This window comes from Danio rerio, chromosome 24, assembly GCF_052040795.2.
Source record: "Danio rerio strain M-AB ecotype USA chromosome 24, GRCz13ab, whole genome shotgun sequence".
Lineage (NCBI taxonomy): Eukaryota > Metazoa > Chordata > Actinopteri > Cypriniformes > Danionidae > Danio > Danio rerio.
In genome coordinates this window covers 14,658,718-14,683,667 of record NC_141044.1, presented here as the reverse complement: position 1 = coordinate 14,683,667, position 24,950 = coordinate 14,658,718, and the positions used below count along the sequence as shown (strand labels likewise).

General features: G+C 34.3%; 1 protein-coding gene across 3 annotated transcripts; it reads left to right on the top strand.

Annotated features, from left to right (window-relative positions):
* The first annotated feature begins 4,663 nt into the window (after positions 1 to 4,663).
* pck2 (phosphoenolpyruvate carboxykinase 2 (mitochondrial)) lies at positions 4,664 to 22,968 on the top strand. Of its 3 annotated transcripts, none has more exons than XR_015524357.1 (11): positions 4,664 to 5,245; positions 10,369 to 10,584; positions 12,287 to 12,471; positions 13,718 to 13,924; positions 16,099 to 16,286; positions 16,474 to 16,636; positions 17,301 to 17,516; positions 18,750 to 18,887; positions 19,137 to 19,232; positions 21,446 to 22,399; positions 22,519 to 22,968. XR_015524357.1 is itself a non-coding variant. In NM_213192.1 (10 exon segments), coding segments are annotated over 10 exon segments (1,911 nt in total). In that variant the 5' UTR covers positions 5,132 to 5,213; the 3' UTR covers positions 21,916 to 22,968.
* Positions 22,969 to 24,950: the final 1,982 nt, after the last annotated feature.

The following is a 24,950-nucleotide window of genomic DNA, read 5'->3' as shown; positions in this document are numbered from 1 at the left end:
TATGTACATGGCTCATGTTTTAAATATCAATTTACTGTATGGGTATTAGAACTTTCGATTAATTTAAATCTAAGGGTATAGCAATAACAAATGGCAGTTAAAATACTAGTTCTAAAACCAGTGTGTTCAATACAATAAATGTACATAAAATGACCAAATTACAAAATGTAAACGAAATTGCCAGTTTGTAACATCATGCAGCATACTCAGCTCTTTTGAATGGCTAAAAATCTGAAATAAGACCAGACATCTTGACAAATTTAAGAATAAAATGGCAGAGACAGCTCTTATGTTAAAATAGGTGGTTAAATGTGTCAAATTCAACCAAATTTAACCTTGTGTATTATTTTTAGACTCCAGCTTTCATTCAGCACAAGTAAAAGGGGGAATATCTCTTTAACTGCCCCACCAAGAAAAAAAAAAAATTGGATCGCATTTCTTAACTCCTAATGTTGCTATAGTTTACACAGGGCACTTGACCAAACTCAATGCAACACATCCCATAATTTCTAAAATATCAACCTTTACCAAATAATGGATATGTCAGTTTATGTTTAAAGTATTGGAATTAATACATATACTATGAAAAATCAGAAAATATGAAGTGTAAGGTGACCAATTACCAATTTATTAAAAACATAATCAAAATAAAACATTTTTGAATGCTAAATCACCTGTATTTTTTGAAGTACGCCATAAAATATTTCAGATTCTCATTTAACACACTTTCTTGGTTTAATGCAACAGGATTATGTTTGTGATTTTTATTTTTTTATTTTTTTTTGGTAAACCAACAATGCTGTGTGTATAAAAGATTATTTAAAACAGTCATTCTTTAAATGACTCTAACAGATATTATTTAAAACACTAAAAACATGGTCAACCATTTGGTAGAGCAGGCAGTTAAAGGGATATCATTTTAAATATTACACTCATTGCAATTTATAGAAATGCTAAATTACACATTTTACATAATCAGGTATATTTAATTAATCAGTAAATTTACTAAATTTATTAAAAAAAAATAACATAAACCGTTTAACAGAAATTGAGTAAATCATATATATATATATATATATTAGTATAAGTATATAAATTGTGCAAGCTTGTTTCGCAATATTAGATTGAAAGCACAGAAAAAGCATGTATACACATGCCTATAGAGTAGTATAAAGCCAAGTGTAAATGCAAACGATTCGCCCTCGACTGCTTGTTATCCAAATGACAAAAAAAGCACTTTTAATATCAGGGGTAAGCAGGGCCTAACAAGCTTTTTTACAAGGACTGTCTTGCACATAACTGCATGATTTCGTCTTCTCTCTGAATGTGTTTATAATAGGATTATGAGTATAGTGGGCTTTTGTGGATCTATTACTTCACACTGATTAAAGTCTAACCAGAATGACTTTTCAGCTAATCCTTATCCACAGTCCTCTAATCTACCTCACTCTCTCACAAACAATGTGATCTTTAACCTGTTCATAGTGTTCCTGTCCTCTCTCACGTTCTCGCTTACTCTAGTGTGTGCATTGAAAACTTTGGCTTGTTAGCTGCATTTTAGCAACACTGTAAAAATATACATTAATTACCAGGTTCTGTATATTCTGGTTCACATTGTGTTTTCAATTGCCATTTTATAGTTACCACAACATTTTATGTGTGTTCATTCATTTTACTTACTTTGAAAAGTTTAGATTTTATTTCATAATTTTTTTATTTGCAATATTTTATTTTTAATTATTATGTGTTTTCCCTAAAACTAACGATTTTTTGTTGAATAATAAAGAAAAAAAACTAACTCTATAGTAATTGACATGTTAGTAGTTAAAAACAAGGTATTGTTAAAGAAATAATATAGAGAGAATTAAATCTGTAAAATAAGAATGCAATTTATTACCAGGTTTTGTACCATCATTTACAACACAAACATTTCAATATCAAAAGATTTTAGAGGAAAGATCAAAAACACATAATGCAATTCATAGGCATGAATCACTAAATATGTTTTATTTACAAATATTTTTTATTGTGAACTTTAAAAATGTCTAAATATTGTTGTATATAAACTGTCGGTCAGAGTATTATTTATTTAGTATGGATTTTAGTAAACATTTTAGTAGTTTCACCTAGCTTTTTTGCTGTGTTTTAATTTGCATGCTGTCTTAAATAGTATTCAACAAAATAATTAGTGTGTCCCAGATGGTAGTAGAGTATGTTTAAAAGAGTATGCCCGGATTACTGTTTCCAAATTCAAAATGCAGATTCATTCATTCTAGACTACATACAATTTAGCCTACTCAATTCACCTATACCGTGGCAATGCAGTGCCAAAGTAGGTAGTGCTGTCGCCTCACAACAAGAAGGTCGCTGGTTCAAACCTCGGCTTGGTCAGTTGGTGTTTCTGTGTGGAGTTTGCATGTTCTACCTGCATTCGCTGGTTTCTCCGGTTTCTAATGACTCAGCTGGGGCTCGAACCAACGACCTTCTTGCTGTGAGGCAATTGTGCTACCCACTGCACCACGGTGCAAGTGCATATTTATACACTCTTTAATTTTTGTTTACTAAATGTGACGTTTGGTATATGTAACTTTATGAGGAGATTTCTCTACAAAAAAAGAACTGTGATTTCCAGAAGAACATTTATTGTAAAAGAAATGTGGAGTGGGTGACACAGTGGCTCAGTGATAAGCACTGTCACCTCACAGCAAGGTCACTGATTTAAGCCCCGACTTGGTCAGTTGGCATTTCTGGGTGGAGTTTGCATGTCTCCATGTGTTGGCGTGGGTTTCCTCCAGGTGCTCCGGTTTCCCTCACAGTCAAAACACATGCGGTATAAGTAAATTGAATAAACGAAATTGGGCATACATACTGTATGTGTGTTAATGAGTGTGTGGATGTTTTTCAGTTCTGGGTAACAGCTGGAAGGGCATCCGCTGCGTAAAACATATGCTGAATAAGTTAGCCGTTCATTTCGCTGTGACAACCGGATGAAGCAGAAGGAAACTGAATGAATAAATGAATGAATGAATGAATAATTGAATGAATGAAAGAAATGTGGAGAATGTAACAAGATGGTTGACAGGGCACTTAACCAAACAACAGAATAGTTCATGAATATGGTGTGTCCCAAAACTTGCCTACTCTGTTACAATAAAAAAAAATTCAGTATTGGGATAAAACACTTTTCATCATTTTGTTTTGTTCATGTTTTATTGTTCCTGCCTCTCATTTGTATCCATAGTTACTGATTATGTTGCACACTTGTGTCTGATTTAATTAATCAAAATCTGTTGTATTTTTGGTTCTTGTAACAAGTTTGTTGGTTTGTCCTGTGCCACAAGGGTTTGTTTAGTTTAACTTTTTATTAAATACAGAATTACTGCTGTGACATTTCTCCTTTGCTCCTGAAACCAATTTTCATAACTTGTGTTGCCAACTGCTTTTAATGGAAAATTTATTGCTTGTCAAATGACATTAGAGTATGTCATATCGACCAGTCTAAAAAACAAAGCAAGGCTTTTCCAAATATCTGCAAGATTTTTTTTTTTTAGCAATTATGTCATATAATCAAATATGCTCTCCATTATCGCTGTCATTCTCTAAGGTTATTTAAGGAGTTTGAAGTTTTAAATAAAGTATTGATACAACTACACTCTAAAAAAAAGGGGTTTCTTGAGCTTCTATATAGAACCATTTCTTTTAAGAGTGTACTTACAAAGCGTTTTAGTTTTGTTACATTCTCTTTTGTTTTCATTTAATTTACTTACAAAATTGTCATGAAGTAATTATACATCTTAAGTAATATTTTGAAATAAACTGGTGGACTGTTTATTTATTTGAGCTGTGGAACATTTTTAAAATAAAAATACATTTTAAAACATCTTGTCATTGATGGTAAGGTCTTTATAATGTAATTTCATATTATTTATATCATTGAGTTATATTTTGTTGTTGTGTAGCCCATTTTAGAATAAAATATAAAGCTAAATAGGCTATTAAAATATAAACAGTACAACTATTAATAGAACCTTCACAAGGCAAATGGAAAACATAAATATATATGTTATGACTATATTAAAGAGTGTAATCTTCAATTAAAGTCTGGTGTTAGTAGACAAATGCTAAATAATCAGATAACGTTAGCCTACTAAGGCATGTACCCTAATATAAAATCAAAAAAGTTATTAATAAAAGAGGTAAATTCAAAATAAACAGATCAAAATGAAAGCGTTCTTACATACTAAATATCAGTGCATTTTACAATTTACTTCACTGCTGAACTTCTGCCTTCATATAGGCTATATAACAATGGCTTTTTCCCACAAACTCCTAAAAAAACAAGTTTCAAAAGAGGATTTTTTTCCAGCAGTGGCAAAGAACAACGATTTTTGGTTCTCCAATTGATCCATTGATTTTCAGTCAATACTTCATAAAAGAAAACATTAAATGCCATTTGAATGTGTCTCGCGCCCTGCACTTACAGCTGTGATGATGATGAATGAAGCAACGTCACGGTGAACCAATGAGCTTCCGCCTCACATTCTCCACGCTCAACTTTATCAACATCTGCTGACTGGACACGAAGCAGAGGCTATGGCACTCACGTGACCCCCGAGCTCACGTAAATAAGCTTTAAAAGTACGATAAATCTCTACACAACTTTGTTCGGTCGTGTTTTCTAGCAGGAACGCGGAACGGAGCAGAGCGAGTCCGGATACAGGAACCCGCGCGCGCTTGCGTCAGCCAGAGGATTCACTGTATTTGATTGACTTCAATGTCAATTGCTCCATAGCATCAAACTAAAGCTTCCTGAGACTGAAATGCAAAAGCTAGTTTTTCCACTTTGTCGTGTATTATTAGAATCGCACCATTATTTTATAACTCTACATTTTAAGATATGTTGACCGCCTAGCAGGCTTGTAGGCTTTATTTATTATTAAAACATCTCAGGCTGAACTGCAGCGAGAACAGCGAGTCGTTATTACTGCAGGATCTGAGGTGAGGGTGGGATCAGCTGATTAGAAGTTTACACGTGTTACAGTGCAAGGGTCTTTACCTCAGGAGTTGGACTATCACTCTCTCCAGTGTGATATGAGAGGTGCACAGGACTGAAGAGGAACAAGCCACCCCTCTCGTATTGCTTTCTTTTATCGTTTTTCTTTCTGTAAAGCCACAATATCTTGTTTGCTCCACCAATTTCACCTGCACCAAAGATGTCCTGCCTGTTGCTTGGAGTACTAAAGAGGTAAGTGTATTTTAGCTGTCAATAAATTATATATATATATATATATATATATATATATATATATATATATATATATATATATATATATATATATATATATATATATATACACATTAATGTAATTTATGTGGCAGCAACTGGTCGGCAAAGGACATTCAGTATATGTGTAGTTACACATGTTTATTGTACAATAATTATATATTATTAAGATCATCACAATAACTTACTATTCTATTACCAACATATTACCTTACCGCAATATTGTGCAAGTCATATTTCAATTTTTCATCACATGCAACAGTGACTTTCATAAAAATTAACAAAATAAAAAGCATAGTTTTATTTAAACAAAAAGATAAGTATGTTAGTAAAATGTATTCAGGATTCAGGGTTCTAGATTTTTATGTCACATCATGCACAGTATATCATATAATCTTTGAAGCATTTTACAATTTATTGCGTAATTTAGTTTTGTTTGTAAGAAAACAAGAACATTGAATTCAATGCCAATGTTTGCTCTGATTAATTTTCCTGCAGTCTAAAAAGTAATATATATATAGTGTACAGTATCACACCCCTGTCTATCCTGTGTAAACATCCTTGTTGAATAGTTTCTTGTAAGGACTGATATTTAAACAGACCTGTTCTATAAAAGCATGTGTTACAGTCAAGTGCCCTGTTTTAAATAGAATACTTAACTAAAACTGTCTATTTTAATGCACAACCATCTTTGATAGCATTATACAGATGTACAGAGTAAATAATAATACTCCACAGTCTTGCTGCCTGTAGTATTGGCAAATAATGACATTTGCCACATATTATATGTGACTATTAGACTCACTGAACAGAGTGTCATTAAGTGTGTCATGTACAGGAATGCAGCAGTGTAAGTCACGTAGCAAACTGACTTTTTTAGGGACTTGCTGTTTATGACAAGTCTGAAAAAACAGGTTACGAATGAGCAAATATCCCTTACCTTTGACCACACAAAGCAAAGTCACAACAAACAATTGCGAGTCGTGTAGCGCTAGCTGGAATTTGTTACATTTACTGATCATTAAATCCAATTTTAAACTGAGAATGAGACATATTCATGCAGATCTCATTTTATAGCATCTCTATCTGCTCTGTCACTATCTCACTAGACTCTGTCTCTGTGATTACATCAGCTCAAGACTTCAAGTAAATATGCATGGTGTGAAAGTCTCTACTAGCTAATCTTTACCCTACAGTTGCATGATACCAGGAACTGATTGTTAATCTGACATTATACAAGTATGCTTTGAATGAAAAAGTCTCCTAACTTGCTTAACAGGCATTTTTATTTTTGCACAACTGAAACAGCCAAGAGATACAGCTTTAATGCATGCAAATTGTTTGGGAAGAAATAAACTCTTTTGGCTCTGTGTTCGTGTTTCACACACTTCTCAGATGGTTACGTGTGCCATGTGTTCATGCATGAACATTGTGTGCTTGTAGTGACCAAACCCTGTTTAACCAGAATCTGAGGGGAGAAGAGGGGAGTGAATGCCACTGGGGCCTTCTGATTGGTCGGTTGCTGTGGGGGTGTGTTTAACTGCCTGACAATTGATGGTCTAAAGCTCGTTGGTTATTGAGGGATGGAGGAGGTCAGGACTGTCAGAGACTCAGAGACTTTGATCTGAAGTTTGTGTGCATTTTTATGGTTTTGGAAAACAATAGAGGGCATTTATGTGGTAGAGAGTGTTGCAATTGGGTGTGGGGTTCGGACTCAACAGAATGAAAGGGTGAAGGAACCCTCCACTTGTTATCCTTCTGAATTATAGTCACCAGGCCTTGCTGTCATGTGCCATCTTGGTAATTGAATTCACTAATTTTGTTAAAGAATGACAGGCTTGTTAAGATTATGTTTGATGCATATGCATGTATAGAAAGCAGAGGATTGAATGGCGAGGGATAAATGTGATATTAAACCCAGTGCCGCCCCCAGAATATTTTCTGAGGGGTGGCCAGAAGAGGCCACACCAAATCTTGGGGTGGCACACAAAAAAATTATGAATTCAGTGTAAAGTCATTTGTTTCCAGGAAATGAAATAATGTTGTTTTAATTAATTTAATTATTACTCTTAAAATATCACAATTTTCCGTGAAATAATTCAGCTAGTACATGTGCAAACCGAATAAAAATCAATATTTAGTTTAAAAACACTTTTTATATATATAAATAACTTTTTAGTTATTTTTCACATACTATTATTGTACAGCACACAGGATATGCCATGTCTAAAATTAATGGAGATTAATGTGTTAATTAATAAAACAAACAAGTATACTAACTGAACAAAACAGAAAAAAATTACTATATACTGTACACACACACACACACACTTACTATACAGACCCTAATAATATAATTTATCCATATTCCTTTTTGAGCCACTTTATTAATGCAGCTTCTTCTATTGATGTACCTTAAGGTAAATATTACATTGCCATTACCATCTATTGAAGGTGTGTGCGTGCTGTCAACGACAATCAGGGAGGGCAGTGGTGGTTCTAGTTTAAATGACACCCTGGGCGAACACCCCATACACCCCTCCCCCCTTAAATAGTTAAATGTATTTTTCAATAAACATAACATATTATTTATATTTATTCTAAATAAATACAATTAATATTATTATAAAATTATTATTCTAAATAAATAACAGAAATCAATCCTGGAAAACAATGTTACAACTGGAGTGATATGCTAAGATCACATAAGAAATTTTTTGCATGAATATAAGTTATGACGATTCTATAGAATACAAAAACATATGTTTCATAGAATTATCAGTGGTCTTAGACCCGAATTATGGCTGAGAATTAATGTTATAAAGTCTTGGCTCCCTGACTCATTATCCCTTCTTTCTGCTTTATAGCCATGCTTGGTGAAAGTAACATCATCATAACATTATATAAACTTTAGTTTTGTCGACTTTCAAAACTCACTGTGTGCTGACACACTAAACAACCGGGATACACACAGGAATGCGTGAGGAGCACGGGAAGGGTTTTTCTGCGCGCATGCATCAGTTTGCTTTCACCAGCCTTGTTTCGATTGCACATAGAGAACACGTGCAAAAGATGCCAACTGTGAACTTCCCCTAATATTTTTACTCTGGGATTGCCACTCTAAGTTAACGCACTTGCATAAAGTAAATGATATCCCAATGCTTAAATTAGGGGATTTTTTATTTTTTTTTGCACCATTTTCGTGTGCCGCCTCCAGCAAGATGCCGCCCTGGCATTTGGGATATTGCTTAAGTCTGCCACTGGGAAGAGAGGGACAGTGAATCAGCTACGTCAGTGGCAACAACAATAATTTAGTTGCTGCATTTTATTTATTTATTTATTTATAGAAACATTGGGAATTTACAGAAGTACATTTAAGTTAATAATATCAAATGCAAAAGCATATTTGGGTGGCCACAGGGGTGGCCAGAGTTTACCCAGGGGTGGCCGTGGCCGTTTATCATTTTCCCCAATTTCTGTTTAATGGAAAGAAGATTTTTCTAACACATTTCTAAACTTAATAGTTTTAAAAACCCTTTTCTGATAACTGATTTGTTATATCTTTGCCATTCAATTATTCATTCATTCATTCATTCATATATTTTCTTTTCGGCTTAGCCCCTTTATTAATCTGGGGTCACCACAGCGGAATGAACTGGCAACTTATCCAGCATATTTTTTATGCAGTGGATGCCCTTCCAGCTGCAACCCATCTCTGGAAAGCATCCATACACACTCATTCACACACATACACTATGGACAATTTAGCTTACCCAATTCACCTCTACCGCATGTCTTTGGACTGTGAGGGAAAACCTATGCACGTATCGAATTAAACTAGGTTAATTATGTTAACTAGGCAGGTTAGGGTAATTAGGAAAGTCATTGTATAATGATGATTTGTTCTGTAGTCTATCGAAAAAATATAGCTTAAAGGGGCTAATAATTCTGCCCTTAAAATGCTGTTTAAAAAATAAAAACTGCTTATATTCTAGCAGAAATAAAACAAATAAGACTTTCTCCAGAAGAAAAAAATATATCAGACATACAGTGGAAATTTCCTTGCTCTGTTAAACATAATTTGGGAATATATTTTAAAAAGAAAAATAAATTCAAAGGGGGGCTAATAATTCTGACTTCAACTCTATATATTTAATTGCATAGGTATGACACAGGTATTACAAGGAGAAGGTGTTGATAGACATTGCCCATTTTCCCATTTATCAAAATTATGCCCTGGCCTGCAGCCTATTAAATTGTGCACATGTGTATTCATTCAAAAGGATAACACTAATTCATCTTGCAGATACTAAATATTCAGCTTCGGTCAGAGATCTTGGTTAAAGTATATCCAACAGTTACTCAACTCAAATTCATTAGTGTAACATGAATCAAGCAGATCCATTAGCTGTACACATTATGTACAGGCTTTACTTTAGACTTTACATTGAGTTGGGTTTAGATGGTTTCACATCTTTTATTTATATTTATTTTAGAGTTTTGTCATTTTTGTCTTGAATGCACAAGGCTTCCAGAGTCTGACACCTTTGAGCAAAAACAGCTCTTTATGTTGCTTGCTTTTGTAAACTGGTATTTGTTATTAAATTTAAGTGACTTGCACATTAAAATAAGACAATGGATGTGTCTGAAATCCATAATTAGCACAGATTTGCTGAAGATAAAAGTCATTTAGAAAATCATTCCCAGCATTTCATTAAATCTGCTTTATGTTACACCTCAACTAACCACATAATTATAATAATTTAAATATTAATTAGCCATTTCTTGAACAGATTTAAATTAGTTAAATTACTAACCATCAATATACATAGTGGTAAATTGATGCAACGTGCAACTATGCAGAAACAAACGAGAAGAAATATAACGTGATTTCTGACTTATATACAACTTCAGAAGCAGAGGAAAGTGTGTCAAAAGATAAAATGCATGTTTTTGTATGTGATGTGTGCTTATGAAGTATAAAACTAACCATAAAGTTTCCTGAATTTTAAATGCACGGTCAAGCCATTAACAGGCAATGTCTTTAGTTTATTTTACTAATGTTTGTGTGTTTGTCCACCCAGGCGAAATGCCATCAGCACAGCTTCAGTGGGAGTGCGGTCGCTCGCCTCCATCCCCTCTCTGCCTCCGTCAGTGGCAGAGTTCGTGTCAGGCGCAGCGGCTGAATGTAAACCTGCTAAAGTGCACGTGGTCACAGGCACACCAGAGGAGACAGCAGACCTTCTGGCCAACCTGGAGAAAGAGGGCATGGTAAAGAAGCTCGCCAAGTATGAAAACTGGTAAGCACTGTTTTGCAAATACGCTATCATATTTTTAGAAATACTAATTAGAGGTTGACTAATGTATATATTTTGCCAATTAATCAGCACTGACAGTTTTTTTTTAAACAATCGACACAATCCTAGCTGATAGTTATATAGTTTGCAGTTTGCAGCTGAGAAGGCTCTGTTGCCGTTATATATTATATGCAAGAACCAACATATCTATGGTAAGAGTGGCCTCTAGAGGCAAAAAATACTGACAACATGCATGTGAGTACATTAAAGGGTTAATTCACCCAAAAATGAAAATTCTGCCATCATTTACCCACCCTTCACGTGTTTAAAACCATTTGATGTTTAATATATGTTGATGCTTAGAAAACATTTTGAAGAAAGCTACAAACCTCAAACCACTGGCTTAAATAGTATTTGTTTATCCTTCTTCTGAAGTCAGTAGTAACATGTTTTTAGCTTTCTTTAAAATATCTTCTGTTCAGCAGAAAAAGGGAACTCATAAAGGTTCGAAACAACACAACACTGATTGAATAGTAAGTCAATTAAGGTTGCTCGGGTAAAGTATGTGTATGATATTCACTGACAACGAATGAGCTCGTGAAAGTTGCTCTAAAGTTGAAGGATTCTCAACTTTGTTGGTGTTGCTTGACATGCCCAGTCGCTTGTGTGGCTGGAGAGCTAGAAGTCGCTAGCTCTCTATTAAATTCCAAGGTCACTTGTCACTTTGCCTTTGGTAATATGAATTGGGCTTTATCGTTGCTTCAAGCGGTAAAATAATGTGACAAAAATACACTACAGTCAGACCCAAATGTTTAATGTTATTTCTGTGTAATGGTTCCCATATTCATATCAACTGTTTTGGTACAGACTGTGCAGTCTGGTTTACAGTTTGGTTCAGTTCTGTGCAGACATGTACCATAAGCAATCCTAGTTTTAATAGCCAAACAAACACAATTCAAATACTAGTTCCTACACTGCTATTTTAAGCAGTGGAGCACCTCCACCTCACTCATAAAGCACATATACAGCTGTTTACACTGATATTCTATTGGACATTATAATGACAATGTTGTGTCACAAACCCATAAAGCATACATAATAATTTATCATTGCTTGACATTGCTTCACCATTATCAATTTGAAATGTGGTATAAAAACATACATACAGTTAAAGTCAGAATCAATAGTTTTCTGAATTATTAGATGATTTTTTCAACACATTTCTAAACAAAATAGTTCTGTAGACAATTTTAAAAAGTATTAAATTATTTTTAGAAAAAAAAAATAAAATTAAGTAAAATTTAATTAAAAGCCGAAATAAAAAATAAGACTTTTTCCAGAAGAAAAACGCATTATAGGAAATACTGTGAAAAAATTTATATCTTTGTTAAACATCATTTGGGAAATATTTGAAAAAGAAAATTGACAGAAGGGTGAAAATTTTTTACTTCACCTGAATATTGTGAAAATGACAACTCTGGATTCAAATCAAATGTTTGTGAGCACTGCAAAAGCACTAACAGACTCATCTCTACTTATGAAGGATGATGTACAGAATTTACTTTCCCTTTTATATTTTGCAAGTACAATCCAAATTAGCTATCGGTATTTGTAAAATTCATTATCGATCATCCTCTAATACTGAAGATATGAATGATCCAACACTGACTTAATTCTGCTGCTTCGTAATCTTTTCTGTGTGCAGCTGGCTGGCACGTACTGACCCTAAAGATGTGGCTCGGGTGGAGAGCAAGACTGTGATCGTTACTAAGAACCAAAGAGACACCATTCCTATCCCCAGCGGAGGTGCCAAGTCCCAGTTGGGTAGCTGGATGAGTGAGCAAGACTTCCAGAAGGCTAGAGAAGACCGCTTTCCTGGCTGCATGGCAGGTGTGTTAAGGCCTGTTGATACAAATATAACAAAAGATATAGTTCTTAAAGAATAGCTTCCACACCACAGATGTTAAGATAACAGAGGAACGATATTACACTTCAAAAAATGCAGGATTCCACACAATTCATTCATATTGTCCCAACACAAATTTATCAAGTTAACCTCACAAATTGAGGTGGATTGAACATAAAACAATTAAGTTGTTCCAAATAAATCTAAAGAATTGTGTTGCTTAAGCTCATTTTAAATAAGTAGTTTGAACAAGCAGCAATATTGCACACTGTATTTGAATCTCTTTTTAAACTCTAATAAAAACATTTGTAGAAAATATGTTTTTAAATAACAGTATTGTCAGTGTTTTCTGTTTTAGACAATTATAAACCTATTGCTCACACTTACACTTGTGTGCACTTAACATACAAAAAACTAAATAAGTTGAACTTTCTCTCAAATGGGAAATATATAAATATTTACTCTTCTTTCTTATAACAAAATAAAACACCAAACTGTAATCGAAAAGAAAACTGCAGTTTTATTTATTTTATTTAAAATATGACAACGATTTCTATCTTGGATCACTTTGGCCTAAATGTCTGCTGTACTTTTTTGATATTTTGTTACTTTTTAAAGCTTTGTTTTTAAAAGAAAAATTAGTTTGGCTGTATTGCCCAGACATTTGAAAAATAGTAAACCAACATCACAATGAATCATTATAAAATCGATCCATTATAAAAACCGATCAATTAATTCATTGAACATCATAAAACAAGAATGAATGAATATGTTATACTGTAAATAATAATGATATCTCTGGGATCCAGACATCTTATTCAGCTTTTTAAAATGCTTAGTATACTCATCTATATTGAGTATCTGGATATATGCCCAGTTATAATGCTCTTTTCAATTTTTTGATCATCATTTGATAAATTACTGCTGCCATGATCAATAGTAAGTGTACACAAACCAGAGCTCTTAAATCAAATTTTGTTTGCTTTGGCTCCTGACGTCTGTGGACAGCAGTAGTGCAACATTTATTGCATCAGGCAAGTAGAAATATTGTAACAATCCTAATTTTATAAAATGTGTTTAATTGTGAAATGTTTCTTTAAAAACTAAATATGTTATTCAATCCACATATGTTGAATAGGCAGAGATGAAAATATTTGAATGTCCATAAAGTCTCTGTTTTATTTTTCTGAAAAATATTATTTCTCTGAATGTTTTATTTTTCCTCTGTAGGACGCACTATGTATGTGATCCCCTTCAGTATGGGCCCAGTGAACTCTTCTCTTGCTAAGTTTGGTGTTCAGGTGACAGATTCTCCCTATGTGGTGGCTAGTATGGGCATCATGACAAGGATGGGGACACCAGTGATGGAGAAACTTGCACAGGGAGCAGAGTTTGTTCGCTGCCAGCACTCTGTGGGCAGACCTTTACCACTTAAAGGTACATTAACTGCTGTATTTTAATATCAGATCAGCTAGAATCAGAGAAAATCTACTTGTGATTAAATCCATCGTATTGTATCGTCATTGTATAACATTGGTTTGTTCGTAGATTATCGAAAAAATATTGCTTAAGGGGGCTAATAATTTTGATATTTAAATTGTTTTTAAAGAAATTAAACCTGCTTTTATTCTAGAAAACTTTGAACAGAAGAAAAAATATTAGCCGAAATACTGTGAAAAATTCCTTGCTCCGGTAAACATAATTTCGAAAATATTAAATGGCAGGAGGACTAATAATTTTGACTTCAACTGAAAACACATATTAAAGCAATGTAATTGTGTGATGAAAAAGCGGGGTTTTCTGCACAAGTTTGTACATTGCCATTTTGCCATAACAAAATTTGATTGCTGAAAGAACTTTTCAATTTAATCGTCTTTACAACAGAACAAGATGGAAATAAGGTACAATGACTATTTTGCCATCATCTAAATATTTGTCTAAAATACTTATAAAATACTACTATTATATGAAATACCTATATTGAACAACAAAGTTTAATAAACAACAATATAAAATGCCAAGTAAATCAGTCAGTAGGAAATATATTAGTTTGTTTGTATGAATTTATAAAACTTAACTGTGCCCTCAGTCAAATCTGTTTGCTCTGGAACAAATAGAGACCAAATATTACCTTTAGATATTACCTGAAATGAATTATACTTTATTTGAAAACACTAAAAAGACACTAGAGCCACCGGTAGATTCCAAAATAAGTGTCCATGTCAAGGCTCCGGTCAGCGGTGTACATGAGCAATGAGTTCCAACTGACTTGCTGTTATTTTTGTAGTTTAAAAACACACATTCTCACCTAAAAATACATTATGTGCAGTGCTTTACATTAATACCCGCCAAATGCGGGTAGATTTCAGCTCTGTCGGGTTAAACAGACACCTCTACTAGCCACTTTGGCTGGTTGGAAATCAATTTTAACATGTAGTATTCGTAAAAGCAGGGTTCGACAATAAGAATGGCCCAATATTCATGCAAATGTGATCTTAGAAGCAGCACGAGAACTGTGTTCGCGTGAGCAAAACAGCAAAAAAGAAGGTAAATACCGAACGAGAGGATGATCGACTGTTAAAAAGCGCACGCGCTCTCGTTTACTTGCGTGAATCCTACCCCTAAAGGAAGCGCAAATGGTGCGATCATTTCCCTTCAAAATAGGCTGGACAAAGTGCGATGATCGTGCACGCACAGTTCTGCTGCTTTCGAGAGCTCAAGCCTCAAGATAAAAAAAAATACACAAATTCTTTTGTAAGCAGCAGCAGTCACTGCTTTCATTTTAATTATTCTTTGAACAGATTAACAAGCCTATATTAACCGTGTGTATGTGATCATCCTTTCATTATCACACACGGTATGTTTCACCTGCTTTCTTTTGCTTTGTTATTTTTTTTAATATGGTTGAATCATATTTATTACAATAACATTGCTTTAATGGGAGATTACTCCACGTTTGTAGTTAATTGCTGATCTGGGACTTTTAGCCAGGACAGGTTACTGTACATATTTTAGATACATGACAATACTTAATTTTTTAAATGTATATATTTTTTTTTAACAAAAGTTTTGTTGAATTAAAAAGTGCACCTATAAAGCTATATTTTCCTTGTTTTGACAAATTAAAACATTGTGGCTAAGAAATACTCATTTGGTGTGATCAGAGATAAATTTGGTAAATCCTTATTATGAGCCGTAAAAAGTCATGTAAAATAAAAACTAATTGCATTGCGACAACCCATTAGCTCATGCACATTGTGCAAGCTAATACACAACACACACAAGAAGTTAAATGAATGAGGAGGCATGTTGTTGTCATAACACAACATCTAAATCAAGTAATCTTAGCATGTCAAAGTCAAATTTATGCATATAAAATATATTTCCCAACAAAAAAAGTGTGGCTAGTGAAAATGGCGAGTGGCTTGTAATGTTGGAAATCTACTAGCCACAGTGGCTGGTGATCAAAAAAGTTAATGTCAAGCCTTGATTATTTGACACTATAGTTTGAAAAATATGGAGAAATGGTGAAGGTTTAGTGATAGTAACTTTGCAGTAGCTCTTGGTATTCTATATATTCATTGTATTCTATGTCTATTCTTACCACACAGGCCCTCTAGTAAATAGCTGGCCTTGTAACCCAGAGAAGGTGTTGATATCACATCTTCCTGACACCAGACAGATCCTGTCCTTCGGCAGTGGTTATGGTGGAAACTCGCTCCTTGGAAAGAAGTGCTTTGCTCTTCGTATTGCCTCACGCATCGCCAAAGACGAGGGCTGGTTGGCTGAACACATGCTGGTACAAGACATCAGACAACATCCTGAACCTTGCTTGCATGTCCCCTAAAGACATCAGAGTTTATTGAGGAGTTTACTGCCTTATACATTAAAGATTAGTTTTATCGATCAAGGAAATGATGTACTGAAGCTAGTGTTATCATTTATAAAACATGATGTTGAAAGATGGCTCTGCTTTTCTCCTGCAGATTCTGGGAATCACAAATCCTCAGGGTGTAAAACGGTACATTGCAGCAGCGTTCCCAAGTGCTTGTGGGAAAACCAACCTGGCCATGATGAAGCCATCTCTACCAGGATGGAAGGTTGAATGTGTGGGGGATGACATTGCCTGGATGAAATTTGACAGTCAGGGTGAGAAATACAACTTGTCCTGTACAATATACATTTAAAAATGTGTTTTTTACTTGGATTTTTTTGTCTTGTTTCTAGTCCAAATATCTAAAAATTCTTAAATCAAGAAGCATTTTTAGGCAAGGAAAAATATAAAGTCAAATTATGTGAGTTTTTCCTTAATAAAAAGGGGTCCGAAATATTCTTACATCAAAGGGATAAACAAGATTAGTTTGCTTATTCCGTTGGCAGAATATTTTGCTTGTTTTAAGGGGAAACTTTCATAATTGTGGCATATTATTACTGAAAACAGACAATATTTTTGCTTGTCTATAAAATGCTTCTTTGTTTAAGAATTTGTTGATATTTGGACTAGAAACAAGGCAAAAACTCTAAACCAGAAAAGCATTTTTGCAGTGTTTGCAACTATTGACACAATATAATAATTGTGGGTTTATGAGTAGCCAGAAAATCACACTGTGTATCTTATTTTAGCATTTTTATTGGGCGGCAAAGAGACAGCTAGTTAAAGTAGAGCTAAGTGCATGGTTCAGCAAACAAAACACTCTATTAAAAACAGTTGCTGAGGGACAGCTTGTAATCTGTTGACTGGAATACTCATGTTTATAGTTATAAATAGATGTTTTTTACACAGACGTTAGCATGTTTTGACTTTCTTCACCAGGTAAACTCAGAGCAATCAATCCAGAGAACGGTTTCTTTGGAGTTGCCCCCGGGACGTCCCTAAAAACCAACCCTCATGCCATGGAAACCATCTCCAGGAACACAGTGTTTACTAATGTAGGAGAGACCAGTGATGGAGGAGTGTGGTGGGAGGGTCTGGAACCTCCTGCACCAGGAATCAAACTGACAGACTGGCATGGGAAATCCTGGAAGTATGGTAAGATAATTTAAATCTAAAAAATAATTAGAATAAATTATACATACAAATAATGATATAAATAGAAAAAAAGGCAGATACATGTAAACTTCAGCACACCCCCACCCGCCAAGCACACAATAAATTGCTGCCTTACATTTTTGAATACCAAATACTGTCTTGCTCAAAATTGTTTACCGAAAATCAGGCACCATTAGCATTTGACAAGTTTTTACTATAGTCAAAAATGAGTAGTGCCCTCTGATTAAACTTTGAAGAACTACTCCAAACCAATGAGGGAAAACCTAGACATTTACAGAGTTTGTGATTGTAAGAAAATAGGAATTGTTTTTTATTATTTTTGTCTCTTCTTCTTTTAATTAAACAATTATTTGTATAGGTCATGTAAGGGTCATATGTTAACTGAACTTCTACTGTTGTGTGTGGGATGCTGTGCATACTAACTAGCATTTTTGCTGAAGTAGATAAATGCTGGTTCAAAATTAAATTCAGCTCTGCAGAAACTTCCTGTCTAAGGAAAGGTATTAAAACTGAACACAGAGCACAGAAAGTTTTATGCTTTTATTGTGGTGCAGAGAATTCATAGAAAAAGAGAACTTATGTTTGGGGTGCGGCCAATGGAGGACTGGACAATGATTGACAAATGACGAATTTCACTAAACTCCACCTGTTAATTGAAAAAGAAAAAGGAAGTTGTTGCGCACCTCCTTAATGTAACTTTTCCATTGCATTGAGGATAACAGAATTCTGTGACTCGAATTATTTATTTGTATCCAATAAATTGTTAAGATTTTTGACATTGAAGAAAAACCTCTCCTGACCTTTTTTCTTGAACACGTGTGGAATTGATTGAATTTTGCAACATGATGAATGATGAGGTTGTTTCTTCATGCGAATCAAAAACGAAAATGTTCTGGTTTTTATTTAAGAGGTTTAGTGAAGGTGTGTCTATTTTGACAAACGGGACAAACTTAATATACATAATTTGAAGACAACACAAGGATTAAAATATGACAACACACCCAATATTGGTGTATGCATTATTTACATAGAAAACATGTTGAATTTGAAGTTTTACATTTATTCATTTATAAGTGTTTTTAAAACATCCACTTTAATGTTTCGAATAATGTTCATATATTCATTCATTCAATCATTCATGTGTGTGCAGCATCTGTGGCATGATGCTGATATATAATTTGTATAATTTTAATTTAACTCTGTGTTTCTTAGGTGATTCTACACTGTGTGCTCATCCAAACTCCAGGTTTTGTGCCCCGGCTGGCCAGTGCCCCATTATAGACCCTCTCTGGGAGAGTGATGAGGGCGTCCCCATTGATGCTATTGTATTTGGAGGGAGAAGGCCAGAAGGTGTGTGTGACTGAACAAAAATTGTTATATCAAGATATTATTATTTTATTTTAAAAGCATATATAATATATTACAAACATTCCATTTTCAATAAATGCTGTTCATTTGTTTAACAGCAAATCAGCATTAAACATAATGTTCTAAAATGGTTTCAGAGGGATCGTGTCAATCACATTAAAAACTGAATTAATTGCTGTAAAAATTCAGCTTCAGCCTGACTGTTGTAAGCGTTTTATTTATGTTTTCCAGGTGTGCCTTTGGTGTATGAGTCATTTAACTGGCGTCATGGTGTGTTCGTTGGTGCAGCTATGAGATCTGAATCCACAGCTGCTGCTGAACATAAAGGTACAAACTTTGATATATCTATTTAATAAATAGAAGGGAATACAAAACTACAATAAGTCACAAGAAATAAAAGTTTAAAGTGAATTGTAAACAGCTATTTGATGTATGACACTACGCATCTTGCCTGTTAATTGTACACAAATAAAAATCCCCATGAAGATTTGTTGTTATAAAACAGATACTCTTTAAAATCCTTAACTCCATAAAAAGTGGATTTAAATCATAAAATAGGAAACGAAACTAGAACACTATTAAAATATTAATGTTCCACCAAACAATGTAGTTCTGATTGTAGAATCATTTAAAAACATAGACCATGACACAGTAATAAAGTAATATTTGATTTCTGATTTACACTCAAAAAATGGATTATGGCTTTAGTTGGTCCAAAGAATGTAACTTTGTTTAAATTAAACAATTCATTAAGTTTGTCTATTAAAACCAAAAGAGTTGTGTTGGAAAAAATAGAAAAAGTATGTTTTCAATTTTAAACAGCTCGCTTAATTTAGATGAATGAAAGGGAGTTTTGTTGCTTCTACAGTACCACATTTTGGTCAATAGGTTAGTTGTTGTTTCAAAAGAACAGAGGAAGGAAGATTCAAACCACATTCAAACCACTCATTATATGGGAATCAAAAGAATAAGATTATATTGAAATTTTTGAAAAATGCTGTGCTCTATGTTCAATGCACTGAAAAAATATGGGTGATTTTATTAGTAAACATCTGTACAGTCCACAGTGAAAATCTGTTCAATAATTTGCAGCTCATTTCTGTACAAAATACAGAAAATAACTGTAACAGATCTAACCTTTGTTTTCCAGAATGTAATTAGAGTGTCTGAAATCTCACTATGCACCCCCATCCACTAGTCCCTTAATTAGTGGATTCGTTTAGTCCACTAGACAGAGTGAATGACCACAATGAGTGAATTCAGACACTGATGAACAGCTGCTTTAGACAAGCTCAATCACTAAAGGAAAGAACAAGACATAAACCCATACAGACACCGCCTCATACCAAACCAATTGAATTTAATAGAGGATTAAACACCTCCATTAAATAACAGCATTAGCAGCTTCACTAATTACAGTTTGAACACATTTCTGTCATACCTGCAGGAATATTTGATAATTAACAGAGGTTTATATATATTTAGTCCTATAAAACTTCAGAATTTTTACAGAAAATTCCTGGCAACCACTGCCGGTAATTTTCCGTAAATTTAATAGATTTTTTTTAACAGTGTAAATAAATTAAAGCTAAATTATACTGTAAGTGTTGTGTCGATTGAACTAAACAACATTACATTATCTTTATGTAACTAGCTTAAGTTCACTCAAATAAATATTCTTTCTTTCAGGTAACTTAACTCGGTTACGTGAAAACTGTTGACATAAAAAAAGTTAATTAAAGCCAACATATTAATTTTTTTGAGTGTTTTTTGAGGTCAAAGGTATGTTTCTAGAAAGTGCAACAGTAAGGGTTTGGAAGAACTACATTAATTTCCTCCCTAGAGAAATTAAATTTTAACTACAACTGATAAACCATTAAAGACAATATCTGTTGTGATATCAGAGGTTGTTAAAATATTATATAATAACTTTGCACCACAAAAGCTTGCAGCCTTGCACAGAACCTTGCACCTTTCATCTTGCAGGGTTTATTTTTGCCAAATAATCAAAATATATTGTATGGGTCAAAATGATTGATTTAGCTTCAATGCCAAAACTCATTGGAATATTGTCCCATGAATATATTTAGTGAATTTCATATCATAAATATATCAGAACTTAGATTTGATTAGCAATATGCATTGCTAAGAACTAAATTTGGACAAAAATAAAGGTGATTTTCTTATTTTTTACATTCACATTGCAGATTTTTATACAGTGTTGTACTATTGAACCATCCTTAAAAACAATGGAAAGCTTTTAAATTCTGATGTATAAATCTTCATTTAAAAATGGCTGGTTTTGTGTTTCAGTGTTACATATTTGCTTTTGTTGAACCCATGTTTGCATTAATTAAAATTATTTTGGTATTCTGTCTATGTGTACAGCTTTGAATAAAACGAATATACCACTTAAGAAAAGTTCATAATAATCAAGTGCTAAACAATCACTTTAGCCTAAGCATTTGGAGACAAATTAAACAAAAAGCTGAGTGTAATTTTTTGCATTCTTTCTAATACATGCGTCTCATTTTCCCTAGGTAAAGTAATCATGCATGACCCCTTTGCCATGCGTCCTTTCTTCGGCTACAACTTCGGCGACTACCTTTCCCACTGGTTGAGTATGGAGACACGCAAAGGCCCAACTCAGCTCCCTAAAATCTTCCACGTCAACTGGTTCCGGAAAGATCAGAAGACTGGCTCCTTTCTGTGGCCAGGATTTGGAGAGAACGCCCGTGTCCTTGAGTGGATCTTCAAACGATGTGGCCGTACCAGTGAAAACGAGGCTGCCACCAAGAGCATTGTGGGATGGATTCCACAAAATGGTGCCATAAACACAGAAGGCCTGGGTGGGAATATCGATATGGGTGCCCTCTTTGACCTGCCCAAACCCTTCTGGCAGAAGGAAACACAGGAGCTTCGGACCTACTTTAACCAGCAGGTTGGAGCTGATCTTCCTGCTCAAGTTGAAGGAGAGCTGAAGGCACTGGAGGAGAGAGTGAGGGATTGAACAGACACTATCACAGTAGATGTGAGAAATATGATGGGTTGAGGTGGAGGTAACTGTTTTATTGTGACTGACTGTTGCACTGCAGTGAATGCTGCATCTGAGAAACCAAATACTTCACTAGATGCCTTCTGTGGTATCAGTACCTTAGTGCCTTTTTTATCTTACGGTAGAAGCTAAAAACTCTATTTAATGTTTACAAGTTATTTCCCAAAATGCCATTTTAGATTATCCCCAACAAACATTTATTGTGTTTAAATTTCATCTAATAAACATTGGTGTCTAATAGACATTCAAGCATAGACATCTAATAGAAATCCACAGATTGGTGTCTTATAGATATCCAAACATAGACATTTAATAGACTTCCAAACACTGGCGTCTAATAAACATTTAAGCATAGACTTCTAATAGACATCCAAATACTGGCATCTAATAGACATCTGAACATAGACGTCTAATAGACTTCCAAACACTGGCATCTGACATCCAAAAATAGAGGTCTCATTAGGATATTGAGACTTATATAACTAACAACAGTGCAAAAATAGACTAGTCATCAAAAAGACAGCATGTGAAATATGCCTAATATGTATTTTTGATGACTAGTCTATTTTGGGCTAACGTCTTTTTCTGGATGTCTATTATCGATCTATGTTAAGATGTTTATTAGATGTTTTATTTTGAAACACAAAACTGCTTGGTGGGTCATTTTAGATTAAAAATGTCGACATTATGAATTTAAACCACAACATCATTTTAAAGTGATGATTTGTCAGAACACTACATAATAGCTCATAATAGCTTGAGCAAAAATATCAGACATGCAATTATGAAAAGCACCAATAACATATAATTTGTGCTTTTACTGGTAACCTAATGAACTTTTTGAATTTTTATTTCCAAAGAATTTGCCTTTTATCAGTTGAATGTAATTTGATGTGATTCAGGTTGAGCTAAGGTTGAATGATGGACCAAAGAGGACCGCCCAGTCTTATTCAGTGAATGTTCCTGTTTTTACCTGAGCTGGCCAAATAAATACAACTGTAAATCAAACGTTTTATGAGTCATTTGGTTTTCTTACATCACAGGGGTTGTAATAAACTACTTTTCATAAACTATAATAAAATATTCTGCTGATAACACAAATGTATTTTGTTTTACAGCCTATGGAATATGCTATTGATCTTAAATTAAGTTTTAATTCCAATAGTTAAACATTTCTTAAAAGCCTGGTGTAACACTTTTTATGGCCCAAGTTCTAGTGAGTGCAATAACCTTATTTTTTCCCCTAAGGATTTTTTTTCAGTACTGTTCAAAAACTTGGCAGCTTTGCACTCACACATTGAAATGTTCAGTCTTTGCTCTGCCAAAACTGTAATCAGCTCTTCTGGCTTTTAGCAAAACTTGCTCTGGAATGTAATATATTTTAGTAGTGTATATAACTTTAGCATATAGATTTGATTTTAGATTCATGATTTTATTTAATTTAAGCAGTTTGTTTTGTTGGATCACATGGACTATTGTCTCAGTCACAGTGCCACCAACTGGCAGCGGGAAACAGCTTTCGTCAGAATTCACTCATTCATTTGCTTTTTGGCTTAGTCATTTTATTAATCAGGGGTCGCCAAAACGGAATGAACCGCCAACTTATGCAGTAAATGGATTTTATGCAGCGGATACCCTTTCAGCCTCAATCCATCACTGGGAAACCCCCATACATTCTTGCATTTACACACATACACTGCGGCCAATTTAGTTTATCCAATTCACCTATAGCGCTTGTGGGGAAACCGGAGCACCCGGAGGAAACCCATGTAAACATGGGGAAAACACGCAAACTCCACACAGAAATGCAAACTGACCCAGCTGGGGCTCAAACCAGGGACCCTCTTGCTGTGAGGCAATCATGCTCTCCCCACTGTGCCACTGTGACACGTTTGTCAGAATAATATTAATAAAAGTACTTTTAAAGGAATTTCTGATGTTGTATGGTTGCCATGGTAATTAATCAAACTTTATTACACTTTTCTGGAGGTTTTGAACAACTATTCATGCTTTTAAATTCATGAGCTTGCCACATAGATCAGTTTTTGACCATTAGACTAAAAAAACTGAAACGGATGTATGGCTCTCTACTGCCACAATTCAGTTTCTTATTACTTTCTCTCTCTAACTATATAAATTATAACTATATTGACAATCATACACACATATGTGTACCCTAAATTTGAATAAAATGAAAAATACAAATTTTAAAAATGTAAAATGTGTTGTGTTTAAATAATCTACCATTATTAATCGGTGTAGTTGTTTCTTTTTCTATAATATTTGTTGATGTTGTTGTTGTTGTTAGGTAGAGTAAGTGGGCTACAATATGTTTACACATTTATTTGCAGTTCTTGCTAAATAATAATAATAATAATTCAATTCAATTCAATTCAGCTTTATTTGTATAGCGCTTTTACAATGTAGATTGTGTCAAAGCAGCTTCACATAAATGGTCATAGTAACTGGAACAGTGTGGTTCAGTAACTGGAACAGTGTGGTTCAGGTTTTAGTGTTTAAGTTCAGTTCAGTTCAGTTTAGCTCAGTTCAGTGTGATTTAATCATTACTGAGAGTTCAAACACTGAAGAGCCAATTCATCGATGCGTAGCTCTACCAATCCTGAACCATGCGAGGCAGTGGCGACAGCGGAGAGGGAAAAAAAAAACTTCACCTGATGGGAGTGAAGAAAAAAAACCTAGAGAGAACCAGACTCAGTTGGGCACGACCATTTTAATTTCTCCGCTGGCCAAAAGTCTTGTGCAGAACTTCATTCGCCGTGGTTTAGGCTGGAAGATGGCCTCAGTGAAGACTCGTCTGTCCCTGGAGCGTCGCTGGAATCAGACTCATGTTCTCCACTCCCCACGACCATCAGCGCAGCAGCAGCTCAGGATATGGCCTGGTCCCGGATATGGAATCCTTGGGATCATCACGTCGCTGGTCTTGGATCCAATCAGTGACTCAGTGATAATTTATTATCAGTGATAATAAA